Here is an 18307-nt window from a genome sequence, read left to right as displayed (position 1 = left end):
GAAGTGTAGATCCTGTCGGGGCCACACAGGTATGGCTGTGGCCAGCAGTCTGTCTCATTTTCTATAGCTGTACATGTTTCAGTTTAGCATCTGTGCAGGTGGTGATTCAACAAAGAGACCAGGGAACGTGACTGGTGCAGTTCCTACCACTTTGCTCAGTTGCTGGTTGCAGCCTGGCTCCTGGAGTATTCTGCCTTGGGCAACCTTCCAGCCAGGAAGTCTGCCTCAATCACATGCATGCAGTGCTAGGGACAGCTCAGCCTGTCTCCCCATGGCCCCTAGAAGCAGCTCATAGCAGCCTGGACCAAGGGATTTGGCAACCCAGTTCATTGGACCTCTTCATGATTTGCTGATCAATAAAGTCTGAGGTGTTGTATAATTTTAACCCTGTCTGTTTATTTGTGAGCAGATGAGACTACCTCTACACCCCTCCCTGCCTCACCTCCTTTCCCCACCCATGACTTCCCCTCAGGGTTGCCTCTTCACACGTCCAAGAGGGCTCTGACTCAGGGATGCCCATCACTGTTGTTGCTCTCTCTGGAGCCACTGGACTTCTGTTTTGTTCAGCTGTAAAATGTAGCAGAGGTCCACTGGCAGCTTGAAGGCTGACTCTACATATTGGTTTCAATGCCCTACCCAGACACAAACTCTGCTGGCTGCAATGTGTAGCTTGCACAGGGAATGGGGTCAGTAGGAAGTCTGAGGGTGTGTATGACTCTAGCATGGGGGGGGGACAGTGTGGTGTAGTGGTTAAGAGTGGCAGACTCCAAGCTAGAGAACTGGTTTGATTCCCCATTCCTCTATGTGAAGCCCGCTGGGTGACCTTGGGTCAATCACAGTTCTCTCAGAACTCTCTCAGCCCCACCTGCCTCACAAGGTGCCTGTTGTGGGGAGAGGAAGGGAAAGTGATTGTAAGCTGCTTTGAGACTTCTTAGGTTAGAGAAAAAAGGGGTATAAATGAACTCATCTTCTTATGCATCTGTGCCCTTCCCCTATTGGTTGAGGGGAACTGCTTGGGTCACATGCCTCTGTTGGGGTTGCACTGTTGCTAGGTCTTTCCTCCCTGTCTGCCGGCTATCCATGTGGGGGATAACATCACTGTCAAGGGGCAGTGGCCAAATTGGCAAATCAGTGGCGTCAAGGGGCAGTGGCCAAATTGGCAAATGGCAATTGTCTGTGCCTGTGTATGCCACTAATATGGCTGTCATTGGCTGCCACTGGATTGGTGGATGTTGCCAGAGTTGCCTTGGACACCATTGTGATTGCTAGGACATCAATGCCTTGCGTGTGTGTGTGGGGGTGTTATTTCCCTGTGTGTAATGTCCAAAGAGAAGAGACCAGCAGTGCCACTTTTCTGTTAGCAGCTGGCCACCACTACCACAGCAGCCTTTAGGATTGCATTGCCCATGTACAAGTTTCATATTATGGCCAATGAGTGTTCATTACAGAGCTCCAAAATTATTTGCACTTCCAAGGTGTTATTCAAAAAACTATAGAATGTAGGCAACATATACGTGGTTGAATTGGACAAAAATTATTGATTAACCTGGAATTATGATACTAAAGAACTTAATAATTCCAACTGCAGCCACCACTCCCTAGAACATAAGAACACAAGAGAAGCCATGTTGGATCAGGCCAATGGACCATCCAGTCCAACACTCTGTGTCACACAGTGGCCAAAACCCAGTTGCCATCAGGAGGTCCACCAGCCAGGCCAGAACTCCAGAAGCCCTCCCACTGTTGCTCCCCAAGCATCAAGAATACAAAGCAGACATAGTATTCCATCTGTACATTGTGGCTACAGATGGACCTCTGTTCCATATGTTTATCTAAGCCTCTCTTGAAGCTGTCTGTGCTTGTAGTCACCACCACTTCCTGCAGCAGTGAATTCCATGTATTAATTGCCCTTTGGGTGAAGAAGTACTTCCTTTTATTTGTCCCAAGCCTACTGCTCATTAATTTCATTGAATGCACACGAGTTATTGTATTGTGAGAAAGAGGGGAAAGTACTTCTTTCTGTACCTCCTCTATCCCATGTCACTCCTTCCTGTCAATGGACAGCTTTTGGAGAGGGGCTTTAAAAAAAACTAGCAGTTGCTAGATTGTTACAGTACAATAACATTACCGTGATCTACTAGTTCTTCTGAATTCCCAGCTTTTTAAAAAGTAAGCCTTAGACCTTTTCCTTGCAGAGTATGAAAAGGGCTAACCTTTTTTAAAAAAAATCTTCCCAAAGGCCTTCAGTGGCATAGAGGGGAATGGTGGCTGTGGAGAACTGAGACAAGAAATGGTACCAATCTAGACTGTTTCCGCATTAGTGGGACCTTTGAAAATGTACACTCCCATCCACACAGTGTGCAAATGTGGTTTAACCTTTCCAAAAAGATTCTATAAGTTCAGGCTTGGGAAAGATCTCATCAAAGCAGGGGTGAAACTAGGAAAACTGGGGGGGGGGCACATACTCCAAGCTGCAGAAAAACCTGTGTGGAAGCAACTTACATCTGTAGCTCTTATTTATGTAAGTACAGTGCTCCATTCCACATTCCTAGTTAAATAAGAATGGCAGGAAGTTTATACCTTTTGTAAGATCCAATAGCTTAAATGTCTATTTTACCCACTGGTAAAAAATTGCTACTAAACTAATACTGGATTGACTTCTTACTTGATCAAATGGGCTTCAGCTGGGATGAGGCAAAGACTGTACACCAACCATTGTCAAGCAACCAAGTTTCTACCAGGCTAAAATGGTCATGTCCATTATATTGTTTGAATCAGAGCTATTTTGGGGCAGGAACACACAGGAATGGAGTTCCGGCTGGCTCCCGAGCTGGCCACGCCTAGCAGGAACTCATTAGCTGCTGTTGGGTGTGGCCTATTATGCTAATGAGTTCCTGCTGGGCTTTTTGACTCTGGAAGTACCCCAAGTATCTCCTTCTATCCATGGGAAGACGTCTTGCCATGGCTTAAAGTCAGAATGTAAAATAATGGGGGCAACATAAATGAGGGGGAAGGTCCTAAATTCAATCTCCAGCATCTTTAGTTAAAAAGAATCAGGTAGTGATGTGAAAGTCCTCCAACTGAATCCATGGAAATGATCAGGTAGTAGGTGATGTAAAAGACCTTCACCTTAGTCCCTGGAAAGGACCAGGTAGCAGGTGATGTGAAAGACTTCCAACTGAGTCCCTGGAAAACTGCTGCCAGTCAGAGCAGACAATAACTGATCTTGGTGGGTCAATGATCAGATCCCCTGTAAGGCAGTTTCTTGTGTTCATGTACATGTTCAAAGAGGGAAGGGAGAGGAAAGTACAGTGTCTAAGCAGAGTTACACCATTCTAAGCCCATCAACTTCAATACATTTAGAATGGTGCTTAAAACTGCACTGTATGTGCAGCTGATGGACACTGCCTGTGTGGCTCAGGGTCCAGCTACACAACACTGTGATTGGATTTTTTTTAAATAAAAAAGTTATGGATCTCTCCATGTCTAATTTGGCTTTTAGAACCAGACATAGTACTGTGGCTCACACCAGTGTTTACTATGAAAAAGATATAAAATATGAAGGTTAAACATTCAAACACAGAGTAGACATGCACTAATGAGCCACAATCCTGTAACTCCCCAGTGAGTGACCACCCCACATTCTCAAATGTGTCTTGCATACTACACATATCACAAGTCTATAAGGGCAAACATCAGGCAAACACTGATACTTGCACTGCAGTATCACTTGGCATGAAGGAATGAGAGTCTCATTGTTTATGCCAAGTACAACATTAAAAATGATAAGGGAATAAGTACATAATATGTTTTATATTTTGGTTGTCTTCCTTAAAAGAAGAGCCCATAATATCATCAAACCAGAGGAATTCAAATATCCACCTCGTTTCTTTATGACTATTCATGTCCCAACCTAAATAAAAGTCAACCATATACTTTATATACCTAAAGATAAAATGTGTTTTAGTTTATGCCTCAGTGTTTTTGCTTGATCTCCCACAAATCTAGATGATTCAATGAGCCCATGCTGAATTATAAAACTTGAGTGATAAAGTAAAATTATCACAGAAATACCCTGCCACAAATTCTGTTAGTCTTTAAGGTGCTGGACTCCTGCTCTTTTCTATTTCTACGGACAGACCAGCACAGCTACCCATCTTGATCTAGCACAGAAACCATATACATTGGTTTCTTCTTTCTTTATATGACTAAGTCCCTGCTCAGGTTCTCTATACTTAAAAACAGCAATCTAGATATTCTTTGTTTTGTTTTGTTTTGCAACTTACTGGGGTGTGCGCTATTGGGCACCCAAAGGTGGGGGGGACTGATGAGTTCTCCAGGTGCCTTTAGGTGCTTGAATATGTTGAAAGGAAATATGTACTGTGGTATTTCTATCTTTCCCATTCAGCCCATCTTTTTTGCTTACATCTTTGTAAATGAATTTGTCTTGCACGACCCCAATTTGGGGGCATGATCCAGCCAAAATTAAACACTTTGATTAATTTCAAGAGAGAGATAAGCATGTACTTAAACCTTTCCCTTTCAAATCAAAGAGAAGAAAATTACTGTAACAGACTAAAGGCGCAACCCTAAGGCCATCTTGGAATTGTTAGGGGTGACAACTAGGTTCTTATGCTGGCATAATGTGAAGATACACTGGGATATTTCCATGTAATGCTGATGTTACACCACACTTGAATGAATAGCAGCTGGCAGTGATAATTAACATCATGAATTCAGTGGAGGGATGTTTAGATGGGAAGATGCTAAACAAAATTAATGGACCAGCCAATCAGTGTGAACATCCCATCCCCAGTGATTGGGCATGACAGAGCAAAATCTCAACTATCCAGGATTGTCTGGTAGGGTGTGGACCGGGGATTTCAGGCATGCTAAACCTGTGCTGTGCCCTTCTGTAGTCCTTCCTGCCCTAGTATATTTGGTGGGTTCTGAAACCAGGCCCAAAGGGTTTCAAATACTCCAAGCAATGTTCCCTCTAAGCTGTGGAGTCTTGTGAGCAAAAAATCTACTTTGTGAGCTCCTGGCATTAAGGTTGTGAGCGAGCGATTTGGCTGCTGCATAGATTACTTTGCTCTGGAGCCCCATCCTTCCTGAGCGAAGACAAAAATGTGTGAGCCAGAGGCTAAAAAACTGTGAGCTAGCTCACACTAACTCAGCTTAGAGGGAACGCTGACTCCAAGATGTGTCTTTTTCCTCTGTGACTAATGTATATATTTGTAAACACTCTGCAGTACATGATGTGAGGATTCTAAGTGTGCCTCTTCCTTCTCTTTTGCTGCTGATTGGCTTGTTACTATCCAAAAGGTGATGTTTGCCTCAGTCCCAGCTTCCACTGTAGTGACATTTGAATCTCTCATTATGGTTTCTCACATTAGTGCTTTTTCCCAGCGAGTTGTCAGGGGAGAAGACAGGAATTCCTTCTGAGAATGTGAAATTGCATGTTTTGTTGTTGCTTCTCCTACTAGGCCCCTGCCACACGCAGGGAAAAGACGGGGCGAAGGGAAAAGACGGGGCGAAGCGCGGCTTTAGTATGCGACGGCGGCAAGACGCGCCGCCGATCCCACGGCCAGGATGAAGCGCCTCAACCGGATGAACCACCGAAGTAGGTGGTTCATCTTTGACACACTTCATCGGAGGAAGGGCCGGGTTGGAGGCGGGAGCGCGACGCCAGGCAGATGTTGCCGTGGGATCGCGCCAGTCTGATGCGCCTCCAATCCGGCCTGCTCCCGGCTCAAACTGCCTCGTATGAACGGGGCCCTAGAAGCCTTTCCCTTGCAGAATGCTGCTCCTCAAGGAATTATCTCCCCCAAGGACTTGGACTCTTGTGCAGAGGTTTCCTTCCCCAAGTAGGCTCTGAAGGTGTCTGGGTGATATCGTTGAAGTGGCCATAATTCTTTCCTCTGTGTGCCTGACAGAAGGCTATGTGTTTTCAGGAGAGGGTTCAAACTCCCATCTGCAGAACTGTCAGGAGTGTGGTAGCTACAGCATTCTTACAGGGAGGACTACAGTCCTCTCTGTTTCCTTTGTTCTTTTCCTTGTGCTGTATGTTTAAGTGTGGACAGGATGCAGTCAGGTACGATGGCTGGCTGACTGCATGTATGGATGATGTGGAGGTGTCATCAGCATGCTGCTCCATGATTGGTAAGTGTCAGCAATGTTGCTATGGATTCCAGAACACCTGTTATGCTCATAGTTCCTTGGGCTGGGTTTCTGGAATTTCTTTTCTATGTTGGGAAAGCATAGTTAAATGACTTGCTATGCCAGTGGTGTACCGATATCAATGACAAACCAGTGCTACAGAGTTTAGGGTTCCTAAAAATTGCAGTATGACAGTGTAATTTCATAAAACTCTACTTGAACAGATTACTATGTCTAATAGTAGCATATTTCCATATCTATACCAGATCATTGCTTTGTGCTTTGTTTATAATAAGTCGGTATTTATTAGAATATTCCCCCCCATTCCATAAATTTAAACATATGAAGAATGTTGCTTCTTAATCATATTTTTACTACAGTGACGAATCCTTGTTCTACTGGATTTTCTCTACATGGAAAAAGTACCAAACTATACTTTGTTAACCTTTACTGTACCATTCCTCAGTGAACTGTATCATTTCAGAATGGCATATCCAGCACTGCAAACACTTCTTGTAATGTACCCAGACTCTGAGCAGAATTATACTAAAGGAATTATTGAACTGTATTATTTTGTAGTGTTGTTAGCAGGCAGTGATTTAACATAAACTGACTAGGGCTACCTTGTCTGTTGCTCTGGCTCAATTTAGATCATAATGTGGCATGGTACATTTTCAGATTGCTTTCAGCTATTTTGCTGCAAATACTACTTTAATATAAGAGTATAAATAGGAGAATTGTTTCCTTATAAGAAGACTGTGCTATTTTCTAATGAAGTTATATAACTGATACCTCAGCAATACTAAAGTCGAACTATTTATGGAAATCCCACACACAAAGAGACTGCTAAATCAGGAAACAGCTTACATTCTCCCAAAGCAAAAACATGAAGCTAAAATTAGATGTTTTTGGGGAAATCTTTTTAGCTAAAGTCCTAAGCAGCATTTGAATATTATATCTTAGGGCATGCATTTAGCCATACAGACCTGCTCATACCTTAAGATTGGTGGTTTTTGCCCTTCTCTGCCTGCCTGCCTTAAGTGCAGTGGTCTTAGTGGGAATGTGGGAGAGGGCTTTCTCAGCTGTAAGCCCCCAGGCTTCCGAATTCTCAGCTTCCAGAAGCACTGTTAGTCCTTTCACTATTAGCTTTCCAGAGGCTGGTAAAGACAATTAATTTTTCAAGGACTGTTGAAGATAGTAGGATAGTTTTATTGTCGAGCTTGTTTTAGTGCATTGTATTTTTCTGCTTTTTCTCTTTTTACTGTGGTTCATTATTGTATTTATTATTTTTGAAGTTCTTCTGGGTTTTGTTGCTGTCATTTACTGAATGTTTAGGTCTTGAAGATTTATAGTTTTTAGGCTGCCCTTTGCTGTTTATTTTTACTCCTCTGATATACAGGGTTGCATTCAGACAGCCTATTTTTCTGGGCAATAATTTTTCTGTGCCACTGTGGCATACTGGCTACAGTATTGGCCTTAGGAACACCACACACAACCTGACATGTAGCTCATTGGGAGACCTTGGGCGAATCACCATCCCTCAGACTAACCAACCAACCACAGAGTATTGTTGTGAAGATAAAGGAAAGGAAGAGGAATTGTGCATGCCACTCTCAGAAGAAAGGACAGGGAAAAAATGAATAGGTAATGAATAGTAGCTAATTTATTTGTAGTATTCTTAAGGGGGTCAGAGGTCATCCCTGTTGTGAGCCTGAGTCAGAGAAGGGCAGTCAGTCTGATGCAATAACCGATAGCCTCTGCATAGAATGGGAGAGTGGAGAGTGGTTATTTTCATAAGCTATTCTTGCATCGTATCGTTCCTTTTCAGAGAGGTATTCAACAACTCATTACTGCCTTTCTTAATTCTTGCCAAAGTACTGATTGAGAGAGGAAAAAATACCATAGGGTCCAACCTGCATCAGGATAACTATAGGTTGTTACATTACAGCCTTACTTTGTCAGGCATACGGCTCTAAATATCCAACGGCTTAATGCTTTCATACTCAGAGATCTCTATTTCTACTATGAGAGCCAGTTTGGTGTAGTGGTTAAGTGCACGGACTCTAATCTGGGAGAACCGGGTTTGATTCCCCCCTCCTCCACTTGCACCTGGCTGGATGACCTTGGGCAAGCCATAACTCTGGCACAGCTGTTCTTGAAAAAAAGCAGTTTCTGTTAGAGTTCTCTTAGCCCCACCTACCTCACAGGGGGCCTGTTGTGGGGAGGGGAAGGGAAAGGAGTTTGTAAGCCGCTCTGAGACACCTTTGGGTAGTGAAGGGTGGGGTATAAATCCAATCTCTTCTCTTCTTCTTCTACTCTACTCAAATCTCACAGAGGGAGCTTTGACTCTCAAAAGCTTACACCCTGAAACTCTTGTTGTGGTTTCTACTGGACTTGAATCTAACTATACTTTAAAAAGTGTCCTGGGTTAAGCAAATAAGCACAATGGTCTCCTGCATTGTCTGGTTCATCCTTTCTGCTCACTCATACTTCAGGGCAAAACACCATATCTGCACTCTAACCACTACACTACACTGGCTCTCATAGTAAACCCTATGCTATCAATCTTCATCCCAGAACATGCTTTTGTCCTTTTGAAATGCAACTTTAGAATAACCAATATTTCTCTCACCATAACTTGGAAGCCTGTATTCCAGTAAACACAGGCATATCTAAGCCACATTCTCAAGACTAAAATAAACAGACAGAAGAGGTTATACATAGTATAGTGAAGCCTCCAGGATGTTCAGATTCTTGACCCTGAGCTGCCTCCCTATATACAGGGAGCTGTCGCTGCTTGGAAATGTACGTGAGTGTGGTGACCGATGTGCATGTACCAGATCCTGGCCAGAGTAGGCGGGACCCAAAGCAAGAGTGAGTCACTGGGTGCCATGGCAACAGTTCCTTTCAGCTGCATCCCATGTGCATCTGCAGCAGCATCTCTGTTCAATACTGGCCACAGCTTTTTCAGCAGCACGCTCGGTCCTCCACTCCCTTCTGTCAAGCAGAGGAAGCTTTGCAAACAGCACCATATGGGAAACAAAACATACAGAGGGATATTGGGGCTGCCTTTCCCTTGGTCTCTGATCCATTGCTGCTCATCTCCTGGGAGCCAGATGGAGAGGCAGCAGCCTCTTCAGCAGCAAACCCCCCCCCCCAAACCATTTCCACAATCTCCCTCCCCTTCCTCTCCACCATAAGCCTTGGAGGCTACCTTGGCAAAAAGGGATGTAGGAAGGAGCTGCCACAACGGGGCCCCCTCTGAGGAAACAGTGAGGGGAGGGTTTAGTTACCTTGAGGCGGATGGCTTGACCCAAACGGCTGGGGATTTCCTACTAGGCTCCTTCAGGCGGGGTCCGGTGAATGGACCCCACGGGAGCCAGAGGCTTCTTCAAAGGGTTAACCTTGCCCCCGAAAGGCGCAGCTCTGACAAAGGCCCTCCCCGCTAGAGCCAAAGGGGCTGCCCCCAATGAAGAGGTCCGTCCTCCCGAGACCTCTGCTCAGCCGGAGCTCCCACCTCCACCACCCAGGGGCCGCCCTGCCTTTGCTCGCTGTGTGCGGCGTCGGCGTGGCGTCCCTTTACCTTGACGCTGGTCTGGCTGGTCTGGGTCTCCGCCTCGACGCCGCAGCAGTGGCGCCCTCCGCTCCTGCCCTCTCGTCCGGCGGGCTCCCTGCGCGGGTGCGCCGGGCAGGTGGGCTGCGGCTGGCGGCTCTGGTAGGCGAGCACGGAAGGGATGGTGTCGGCCGCGTCGGTCTTGATGAAGAGGCCGTGCAAGGTGGCGGCGGTGCCCTGCGAGATGGTGGCGGTGGTCTGGTGGGGGGAATTGGACTCGTCCGAGTCCCGGCAGTAAATCACGCCGCTCTGCGAGACGTGGATGCTGGGAACGCAGCCCATCCCTCTGCCGCGCCGCCGCCGCCGCCGCTCCACCCGCGCCTCCCCTTGAGCCAAGCAAAGCCGCCCGCCCGCCCGCCAGGCAGCCAGGCGGCGGGGCCACGAGCGCTGCCCTTGCGACCCGCAGCGGCCGAGGACGGGTGCCGAGGCGGCCGAGAGTCCCCCTCCCTGCACCAGGCTAGGGGGCCGCCCCCGGCCCTGCGCCGCCGCCGCCGAGCATCGCCTCGCCCTCAGGCAGCAGAAGCCCCATGCGTTCCCCGCAACGCCTGCCCCCTGCTGCGACTGGAGCCCCCGGCCGCCTCCTGCCGGGCGGGGAGCCTGAGCGCCATCAGGGCATCTTTGCACGGCGCTGTCAGGACAGGAGGAGGAGGAGGAGGAACCCGGAAGACTCCTCGAGGGAACTTGGCGCGCTGCCCCCTGTCAGTGTAGTCACCTCGCGCTTCAGGGATTCTCAAACCCCCCCCCCCCCCCCACTCAAAGCTTTTAAAACAGTGGTCTTCTTGTTATGAATCGCGGAGATGATTATTATTATTTTTTGCATCCTTCTCTTCCCCCTCCCCCCAACATATTTACCTCAAACGTCGGTTAGACTGCGTGGGGCAGTTTCCTCAGGGGCAACTTTGGAAACAAACACACAAACATACAAAAAGCGACAACAACAACTAATATGTGGGGGAAATCCCGTCTGGCTCCCTCCACCGCCGGGACAACATTGTATGGTCTTTCTACCAGGAGGACCCAGGACGAATGACACAGGGTGCCTGTTGGCATCGTCGGTACGTTCTGAATGATTGTAGGAACCCACTTAATTTCCCAGTGACATGTCCCCATCGGGACTGGTCCCAGTACTTATTCATACAGAAAATTGCATCAGGGAACCTCCTGCCTACTTGACCCAGTAGGGACCCTCCTACCCCTGTAGTTTTTTTTACCTCTTGCTATGTCTAGTTGGGCTCTCCCTGCCCACCATAGGCAAGGTGCTGTTATCGAGGCACTGCATAGTGGCTGCATTCCCATTCTTCAACCTAAATTTACCTTCTTATTTACATCTGTTGCTTTTACTGTGTGGTGGCTAGCGCGCACAGTTGCTACCTACCTTCTAAATATCTGAGATCAACTTAGAGCCCCTTGTATTTTCTCTCTTCTAACCCTGGTTAATTATTTCAGTGCTTCTTTGTGTGATTTGGTTTCTAATTGCACTGTGGTTCTTAATTTTTTTATTTCATTGATTCCCATTCCTAGGGATGCCAGCATCCAGGTGGGACCTAGGGGTCCCTGGAATTACAGCTCATCTCCAGACTACAGAGATCAGTTCCCCTTGAGAAAATAGGCTATTCTCTTGAGGTTACAGCAATTTAAAAGTCCACCATGACCTTTGTTCTCTGGTTTAAGGGTTTCTCCCCTTTGTCCCTTGACACATAGTCAAGATGGAGTTAGCCCTTCATGGCTTGAAGATTCTCCCAGTAAGAATCCAACAAGAAAGAGCTAGATTCTCTGGTATGCCCAGAGAATTTATAATCTCCCTTTTGGAGGGGGGCTCAGAGGTTAAGACGCTGAGCTGCAGACCAGAAGATCTGTAGTTTGTCAGTTCGAGACCCTAGCGCCACATGATGGAGTCCGTCTCTGGCCCCAGCTCCTGCCAACCTAACAGTTCGAAAGCATGAAACTGCAAATAGATAAATAGGTACCGCTTCGGTGGGAAGGTAACAGCATTCCGTGTGCCTCGGCGCTTAGTCATGCTGGCCACATGACCATGGAAACATCTTCGGACAGCGCTGGCTCTTCAGCTTGGAAACAGAGATGAGCACCGACCCCTAGAGACAGATTTGACTGGCTTTTGAGCAAAGGAAACCTTTACCTTTACTTAGGATTATGCCTTTCTCCCTGGTACAGTATAGCCTTTTGGTTTTCCCAGTCTTTTTGTTAGGTGTGACATCCTAGCTAAGGTGTTAGATGGTAAACCTTTTGTTCCACTCCAGTCTGGTCTATTTGCATAACTAAGCACTGAAGTGCTCTGTGCTTGGGAGAAAAATTACTCATCTCCTGGAATTTTTCTTTCGCCACTGTCACCAGTGTACCAGCGTTGCAGCCTCTGGAGCGTGTGTAGAGGTCAACCCCACTTATTGAAATATTGAGGTGAGTTTGAACTTGGAAGGCATTTTTCCACATGTTGCATCAGGTATGATATTGAATACACTCCACAAATGTGTTCACCTGGCAACCACTTCTTCTTTTAGGCAACAGGCAAACGCTGTCTTGTTTGCTCAAGCTTTTAATGGAATATTAAAAGGTTATCTGCGTCTTATGCAGATTCTGTTCTGCTGTAGAGTTTCATTTAATTGCTTTGAATTTTACTTTACTATTTTAATCTGGAATAATAAATTTTAGAGATTGACTGAAAGGAAGGGTATATACATTTTGAAAATAAACAAGTTTGTACTTCACTGAAGCCATTTTTTGAAGAAAGGCTGCCACATATTCACCTTTTGCATACCTAGAGCTGGGCTAGTGAACAACATACATTTTTCTTCATGGCTAATTAATATCTTTCCTGGTAGATAAACAACTGTGGCTGTTCCTTACCATCAAATATGAAGAGGCATCTGTGAGATCAATAATCTCAGCAGTGATTATAGAAAATGTGATGGCATTATCCAACAATACCACCAAGTGTCTTCTTTCATTGTTCCTTCTGTTAGCTTTGTACAATAGACACATTCTCTTTACTATTTTATGCACATTTTAAAAGCACTTTTATCTAAGTGCTAAACAAGTACTGTGTTCCTAATAAATGTATTAATGAAGAAGGCCCAGACACACCAACATAACAAATAGTCATGTTTGTAGCCTTGCTGAGAAAAATTAGGTGTTATAGAAATTGAACATGATGCAGTGAAGTGAAGTAGTTCAAAAGATCTTTTAGTCTATATTAACAGTATAAATACAATTATTGTTCAAGCCTTGAAAATCATAACCCAGTCCTGGAAAGACCACATTTGGAGTATTGCAATCAGTTTAAACTGAATATTGACAAGATAGGAGGAATACAGAAGAGCTGTCAAGATGATTTGCCATCCCCAGAAGATTTTAGAGAGGTGTAGTAGGGTTGGCAGGTCCCCCCTGGCCACTGGCAGGGGATGGGGGGTGGGTAGGCTTGCTAGATCCAAGTTAGGAAGGTTTGGGGGTGGAGCCTGGGGAGGACAGGGACCTCAATGCCACAGAGTCCACCCTACAAAGTATCCATTCTAGCAACAAAATAATTGGGGGATAGTTAGAGTTAGGGTTGGAAGACTGCATGCTTTCACCTTTACTTTGTAAGGTTGCTCAGTCTGATGCTTGTACTGATCATGTATGCACTCTTTGTTTATTAAATTTTCTTACAATTTAAATGCTCGAAGTCTGAGCTCTGTGTCCATACCATGCTTGATTCAGCTACGTTTCACAAGGAGCAGTAAAGGTGAGAGGCTACAGGAGAGTACGGCATCCCCAAAGGGCAAAATGCAAAAGTGTGATAGATTGTGTTAGAAAGAGCAAAGTGGGAGATGCAGTAACTAGATGGAACCTTTGAACAGCGGCACAGTACAGAGTATTGTAAATACAAATCCTTCCAGCAGGAGAAACCCTTATAGATTTGTTGGTAGTAGTAGTTATGACCAAGAGAGAGAAGTGGAAAACTCTCTGAGAGTAAGGGAAAAGGCAAGGCCATAGTGTTGCCAGGAGGAGACCTGGAATGGCCATGAGACGGACCTCTCCTAGTTCCCAAGACCCCAAGGGAATTGGGTTTGCGAGCCCATTTATTCATATGACATAATACTTAGGCAGGCCAGTAACAACAAAAAGAGACTAAAATCATGTTTCCAGGAGCAAAACACTTCCATTGTCTACCACTACAGTTCTCCTCTTGCAACACATCCTTATTAGCTCTTGTCATTACCTGTTTACTTTCTCCTGAATATGTGTGTCCTTGTTCTTTAAATTCTTTCTTACAACAAATATTGATTTGTTTTAGAGTTGGTTTTGGTAACACCATTGAACACAGAAGTTCCTCATCTCAAGTGAAAGGAACCTCTACCAAATATTTGCAGCAAGGGTCAACTATCTGTGTATCTCTCAACCTTCTTCCCCAAACCCCACTCCTCAAATGGATTTCTGGTTCTCAAAACCCTCCCTATCCATGTTAGAGATATAGGCAGCAAGATGGAACAGGTCTATTAATGTTATTCAATGTAGTTTACTCTCAGGAAAGCGACTTTAGGATTGTAGCCACAGTAAGAGAAACCAGGGCCTTTTCATGTATTTAGAGACCCATTAGCACAAGGCAACATTTTTTCAAAGCATAAAGTAAAGGTAAAGGTTCCCTTGCTCAAAAGCCAGTCGAATCCGACTCTAGGGTTGTGGTGCTCATCTCCATTTCAAAGCCGAAGAGCCAGCGCTGTCCGAAGACATTTTTGTGGTCATGTGGCCAGCATGACTAAACATGGTAATTCCTGATTATTGTATTTGTATGTTAAAAGCTTCTTAGAAAAAAATCCATTATGGGTCACGGGCAGGGGATCTTATAAAGTGCTTGTCAAAATGTGTGCTCTATTGAGGCCAAATTTTGCCTCAGGATTTTTATAGGTTCTTCTATTTGCTCCTCTCTTGCCTTGAATGCCCCATGGATGAGGTTGCCATAAATCTGTTGCAACTGGATGGTACCTTCTTCTTTCTTCTGCCATGAACATAGAGTTCCAAGGCTGTAACCCAATTCATATGTTAGCTGAGTAACACAGCAGTCACAAATCGATGTGGCTGCATTTCATGATGTTCTACTAATGTATCAAATCTGAAAATCACATGGGTGGAGCAGATAACCCAGGAAATTGTTGATTTGTTCTGTCTTCTTGTAATGGTTCAGTACAGGTAACAATATGTTAAAACCTTTACAAACACTAACATTTGACCTTTCTGCCATCAATCCATAACTACCAAAAGCCAATTAAAATAAGTCACTCTTCCTGGCCATAGATTTTCAGATAGGTTTTGCCAAATTTCTGGTGGACATTTCTTTAATACGCAAAGTCAGTTGTGTTTGACAGAGTCTCTAGTGTTAGCATAAGAACTCTGATGGATAAGACTGAAAAGATCCAGGATACTGTTTCCAGCAGTGGCAAGGCCACCAGACAGATACTTCTAAAGAGTGCATGAAGGTAACAGCCCTCCTATGTTTTCTGTACCCAACAGCTGATGCAGAGAAGTGCATTGGTTCAGTTTTAACCAGAGAAGTGCATTGGTTCAGTTTTAACCAGTATGAATAATAGCTATCAGTAGACATCTTGTGCATTTATACAGTCTTTAAACAGGTCATCTAAGCAGCAATGTGCAGCAATGCATTGCACACATTAATCACTTATGTGAAGGTCTTCCTTCCATCTGTCATGCAATCCACCAAAACCTTTCAGTACAAGTTTGGGTGCTGCAAGGGGGCGTGGCGTCGGAGCGGAATGTAACGGACGCTTGAGCGTTAAGCTCCCCAGAACCTTCCCCCAAATCGCATCTAAGCTGACACCAACCAAGCCTGCAAAACTTCCAAAAGTATTCCAAGATATGGGGAAAAAATTCTGGACCGAAAACAAGAAATGCCACAACTGTGAGTAAAACGGAGAGAACCAGGGCTCCTAGAAACGCTCCCGATAACCCTTCCAAAATGGCAACGGGCGGCACAGACCAACAGCTGGAGGGCCTCACGGTCTCCCGGCAAGAATTCCATAACTCCTTACAAGCCCAGGAAAAAAATATGTCCACCACCATTGCTGCGCTCCTAAAGCCACTAACCACCCAGCTGAATGAACTTAAGCAATCTATGGCACAGGTGACTCAGACCGCTGAAACAGCGATGGAAGCTAGCTTGGCCCGCCAGGATGACTCCTCATATTTTTACAAAAGAGAGGAATGGGCCACAGATGAAATTATCTCCCTGGAAAATCAATTGAAAGCTAATAATATTAAATTTAGAGGGATCCCTGAGAACGTGGAAAACACAACAGAGCTTAAAATATTTTTAGCAACTTGACTGGCGAAAATCCTAGATCTTGAGGAGGGAGTGGCGCCCATGATTGATTTTGCCTACAGAGTGGGTTCTTCCTGCGCGCGCCAAAGCAACTTCCCCTGGGACGTAATAGCTAAATTCTTGGACACACGCACCAAAACGAAGATTATTACCACTGCCAGACCCAAAGGCTTCTTGCTCTTAGACGACGTCAAAACCTCGATTTTACAAGATCTGTCTGCCAAGACTTTGCTCCGCCGAAAATCTATGAAACCCATAACTACGGCATTGATCAACACCAAGATTCGTTATAAATGGGTGGCGTACTACAAACTACAAGTCCTCCATGACGGCACCCTGCTCTACACTTCAGACCTCGACTCCGGCACAAAATTGCTTCAGGACCTGCAACTCCAGTTGCCTCCAGACCTACCTTTGGACCCCGGACCCGAGCAGCACGACTATCCAACTGACCGGTGGCAATCGGCTAGAACAAGACGTGATCGCAAAGCAAAACGCATCTGATCCAGAACTTTCCTGCCTCTTATTTGGATTGCAACATATCTTGGTACCAAAGGACAGGTACCATCAGTGCAGCTTGGGATTTAACTCCCCATCCCATTTTAAGGCTATGTTAGTGCCAGTTCTAAGAGGGTCACATACTATGCTTAGAAACTGCTTTACATATCGCACTGTCCTCCATTTATTCTTCTGTGTACCTACTTTATGTTTTCTTTTTACTTAAAAATATACACTGAAACTCTTCCAAGAGTCTTAGCTTATCTCACTATGTTTGTTAAAGTGTGATACTGTGTTAGTTTTGAAATTCTTGTAGCTATCACTACAGATGGCTGTATGAATATTCTATTCAAATTGCTTATAATTTTTCTAACATAGGAAATAGGTTGAATGGATATATCTTTAACATGCTATTTTCTCTAGATGCCAAAAATCATCATTGCTACTATTCTTATTTTATCTTTAAGACAGTACACCAAAGAATTTTATGCAGCCTGAAAATGAAGGTTTGATTTTTATTTTTATTTTTTATTGTGTAATTGTATTTGTTTCTTTCCTTAGTTCATTTTCAATGGTAGCACTTGAAAATGTAATGTTTAGCTAGATATGCCAAAGGCTACCATTGCTATTATCTTCATTTTATCCTTAAGATAGTTTTTAATTGAATCTTTTGCAGCCTGAAAATGAAGGATTATTTCCTTTTATAGTGTAACAACATTTGCTTCTTTTCTTATTTTGCATATAATAGGTAGCATATGCAATTGAAATACTTTGTCAGATATAATAGAACTTTTTACTGGCACTATTTTATGCTTCAGGGAGTTCCTTACTTTTAACAATACCACATTTGGTTGGCTTAGAGTATATTTAATTATTATAGTTATCTCAGGGGGAGGAAAACAGAGGGGAGCCTCAGCCTAGTCCTTCCCTGTTTTCTAATTTCCTTAAAGAATCTTTAACATGTTACAGTCCTTCTTGGAAAAGGACTCAAGAGTCCATGCGTTGGCTCTGGGTTGTTATAGTTCTTCGTTAATAGTTATGATTGTTATTCTTGTTAATGTTTATGAACACCCAAGGGAACCACCATATACTCCCATTTTTCTAAGAGTCCCAGTTGTAACATCTCTATTTTTCAACCTGTATGAAAATGAGTATGTCAAACGTTTTATCCTCAGTTTGAATTATTCTTAATGCTCAGATAAAGTTTTTATCATTTAATTGTAGAGGGCTAAACAAAAGACATAGAGTAATGACGGCTGTTCTGACACAAAATCCTGCTGTTATTTTTCTTCAGGAAACTCATCTTAAGGGTAATGGAGATAAAGTTTTCCCTTCTCATAAGTTGTCCTACCAATTTCAGGCTCAAGGGACTTCCAAGTCACGTGGTGTTGCAATATTAATTAGTAAAAATGTGAGATTTCAATCAAACAAGATCAACCAAGACCCCAATGGTTGATATATTTTCCTTAGTGATTCATTGACTGGTTCACCCATTACCCTAGCTTCTATCTACGTACCTAATGAAGGTCAAATAGACTTAATCAGAACTATTTTTGGCAAACTTGAGTTGTTCAGCTCTAATCCATGTGTAATAGGAGGAGACTTCAATTACGTTATCAACCATAACTTAGACAAAACCCACCTGAAAACTCTGAATAAAAGTAAAAGAAATTTGGGAAGTACTCTCTCAGGCCAATCTGAGCTGGCCT

At 44.3% G+C, this 18307-nt stretch overlaps 1 protein-coding gene across 1 annotated transcript in view; it reads right to left on the bottom strand.

Moving 5' to 3' along the window:
* PDE8B (phosphodiesterase 8B) overlaps nucleotides 1-10054 on the bottom strand; it is a 68219-nt gene extending 58165 nt beyond the window's left edge. Inside the window, exon 1 of the mRNA XM_015419534.1 lies at nucleotides 9743-10054. Within this exon, the coding sequence (XP_015275020.1) occupies nucleotides 9743-10054 (312 nt within the window). The remainder of the gene's footprint in view (nucleotides 1-9742) is intronic.
* Between the last annotated feature and the right edge of the window lie 8253 nt (nucleotides 10055-18307).

Source organism: Gekko japonicus, unplaced genomic scaffold (genome assembly GCF_001447785.1).
Source record: "Gekko japonicus isolate JY-2015 unplaced genomic scaffold, Gekko_japonicus_V1.1 scaffold206, whole genome shotgun sequence".
Lineage (NCBI taxonomy): Eukaryota > Metazoa > Chordata > Lepidosauria > Squamata > Gekkonidae > Gekko > Gekko japonicus.
The sequence above is the reverse complement of the archived record's forward strand: the minus strand, read 5'-3'. Positions and strand labels throughout refer to the sequence as shown.